The sequence below is a fragment of the Sinocyclocheilus rhinocerous genome, unplaced genomic scaffold (assembly GCF_001515625.1).
Source record: "Sinocyclocheilus rhinocerous isolate Xijiao unplaced genomic scaffold, SAMN03320098_v1.1 scaffold1524, whole genome shotgun sequence".
Taxonomy (NCBI): domain Eukaryota; kingdom Metazoa; phylum Chordata; class Actinopteri; order Cypriniformes; family Cyprinidae; genus Sinocyclocheilus; species Sinocyclocheilus rhinocerous.
Window position 1 is genome coordinate 16,045 of NW_015641031.1, and position 2,173 is coordinate 18,217.

The 2,173-nt window shown below is 38.2% G+C and overlaps 1 protein-coding gene across 1 annotated transcript; it reads left to right on the forward strand.

The window, feature by feature from the left end:
• The first annotated feature begins 948 nt into the window (after positions 1-948).
• LOC107754222 (gastrula zinc finger protein XlCGF8.2DB-like) lies at positions 949-2,001 on the forward strand. Its single transcript, XM_016570595.1, has 2 exons — positions 949-1,335; positions 1,420-2,001. The coding sequence occupies exons 1-2, from the start codon at positions 949-951 to the stop codon at positions 1,999-2,001; spliced, it is 969 nt and encodes a 322-aa protein (XP_016426081.1).
• Positions 2,002-2,173: the final 172 nt, after the last annotated feature.

The following is a 2,173-nucleotide window of genomic DNA, read 5'->3' on the forward strand; positions in this document are numbered from 1 at the left end:
TTTTCTATGCCCAAAAATGTCAACACAATTTTAAAGCTAATAAACAGAATATAGTTAACTATAGCTATGTTTCCATCACCCTATTTTAATGCGCATTTTGAAGTATCGCATGAGAAACGAGGAATGGAAACGGCAAATTTCGAATAAAAATCCCTTAATTCGCAAAAAAAGGTTTTACGCTCGCTTGAGGTGATTTTTGACTTGTGCGAAAAAGGTTTGATGCGAATAATGGGAGATGGAAATGCATTTTGCGAATAAATTCCTCCAAGCGCATCAAAAAAGTAATGCGCTATGGGACGGCAAAACCTGACTAACCAGCGGACCGATCTCATTCTACAGCACCTGAAATGTTGTTATATGGTCATTCGGAAATGCACGAGCAAAGTCTGTCATCAAAGTATTTCTGTATAATTGCCTCCCAGAAATGTCTTACACGACTGTGTTCCCAAACAGCAGGCGTCCACCTCCGAAAGCAATGACCGCATTCATTGTGTTTCGTCTGCTCGCTCTGAGGCGCAAGTAATTTATTATATATGAAAATTATTATATTCTCCTACTTTTCTTAGTGAATTATAGTGCCAGTTTATCAGGAAGTGACGATTTTGTTCTCTTTGACTTGTTGGATGGAAACGATGCTTGTTCGCAAATGTTTTATGCGATATTCCAGTTTTGCGCACAAGGTAAATTCGCAACTTTGGATGGAAACCCGGCTTATGTTGACAAAATCACTAATAGTACTAGAAGAGAGACACTACTATAATAAGCAAAGTTTCTGTATTATAATAGGGTTTAATCTTAACTGTTCATAAATGGCATATGATATCAGTCCATTATATACAGTGGCCCTCCAAGAACTGAGTTTGACACCCCTACTTTACACGTATAAATGCCTGTCACTTTAAAGCAATTAAACGAGTTAACAGTTTGTCTCTTTTCACTCTAGACCCAATGCAGCTGAAAGAAGAGAGTGAAGTACTGAGTGAAATGGAAGTGAAAGAACAGAATGAGAAACATCATGATTTCATAACTGGAGAAAAATTGTTTAGTTGCCCACAGACTGAAAAGACTTCCTCACAACAAAGAGCTCCAAATACAGGCATTAGAAATGATTTCTCCTGCTTTCAGTGTGGAAAGATTTTCAGTCAACATGGAAACCTTAAAGTCCACATGAGAGTTCACACTGGAGAGAAGCCTTACACCTGCCAACAGTGTGGAAAGAATTTCACTCAAACAGGAAACCTTAAGACCCACATGAGAACTCACACTGAAGTCAGCTCTTTCATCTGTCATCAGTGTGGAAAACATTTTAACAAAAAAGCAAACCTTCAAGTCCACATGAGAGTTCACTCTGAAAAGACCTTTTTCATATGCCCTCGGTGTGGAAAGAATTTTAACAGAATAGGAAACCTTAATTCCCACATGAGAATTCATACTGGAGAGAAGCCTTACACCTGCAAACAATGTGGAAAGAGTTTTACACATAAACCAGCTCTTAATGCCCACGTGAGAATTCACACCGGAGAGAAGCCTTACTCCTGCAAAGAATGTGGAAAGAGTTTCAATCAAAAACAAAACCTTAGAGTCCACATGAGAATTCACAATGGAGAGGTCCCTTTTTCCTGCCAACAGTGTGGACAGTGTTTCACTCAAAAAGGAAACCTTAAAAAACACATGAAAATTCACACTGTAGAGAAGCCTTTCACCTGTGAACTGTGTGGAAAGAGCTTCGTCGTGGAACTAAACCTTAGGTATCACATGAACATTCACACTGGAGAGAAGCCATTTACATGTGATCTTTGTGGAAAGTGTTTCAGATATAATGTAACCCTTAATTCTCACATGAGGATTCACTCAAGAGAGGACTGTTTTATATGTAATCAGTGTGGAATGAGTTTCCCAGACATGACACACTTCAATAAGCACACAATAATTCACTCTGGAGGGAAACCTTTCAAATGTCACCAGTGTGGAAAGAGCTTTCGAATAAAAAAACCCCCTTAAGACTCACATGAGAGTTCACACTGGACTAGGGATATGCCGGTATCAAATTTTCATGTTGTGGTTAATTGCTAATGCTTTTATCACGGTATGCGGTATTATCACGATATTGAAATTTAGTTTTTTTTTAAAAGTGCTGTCATAATACAGTATAACAGGTTTAATAACTTTTTAT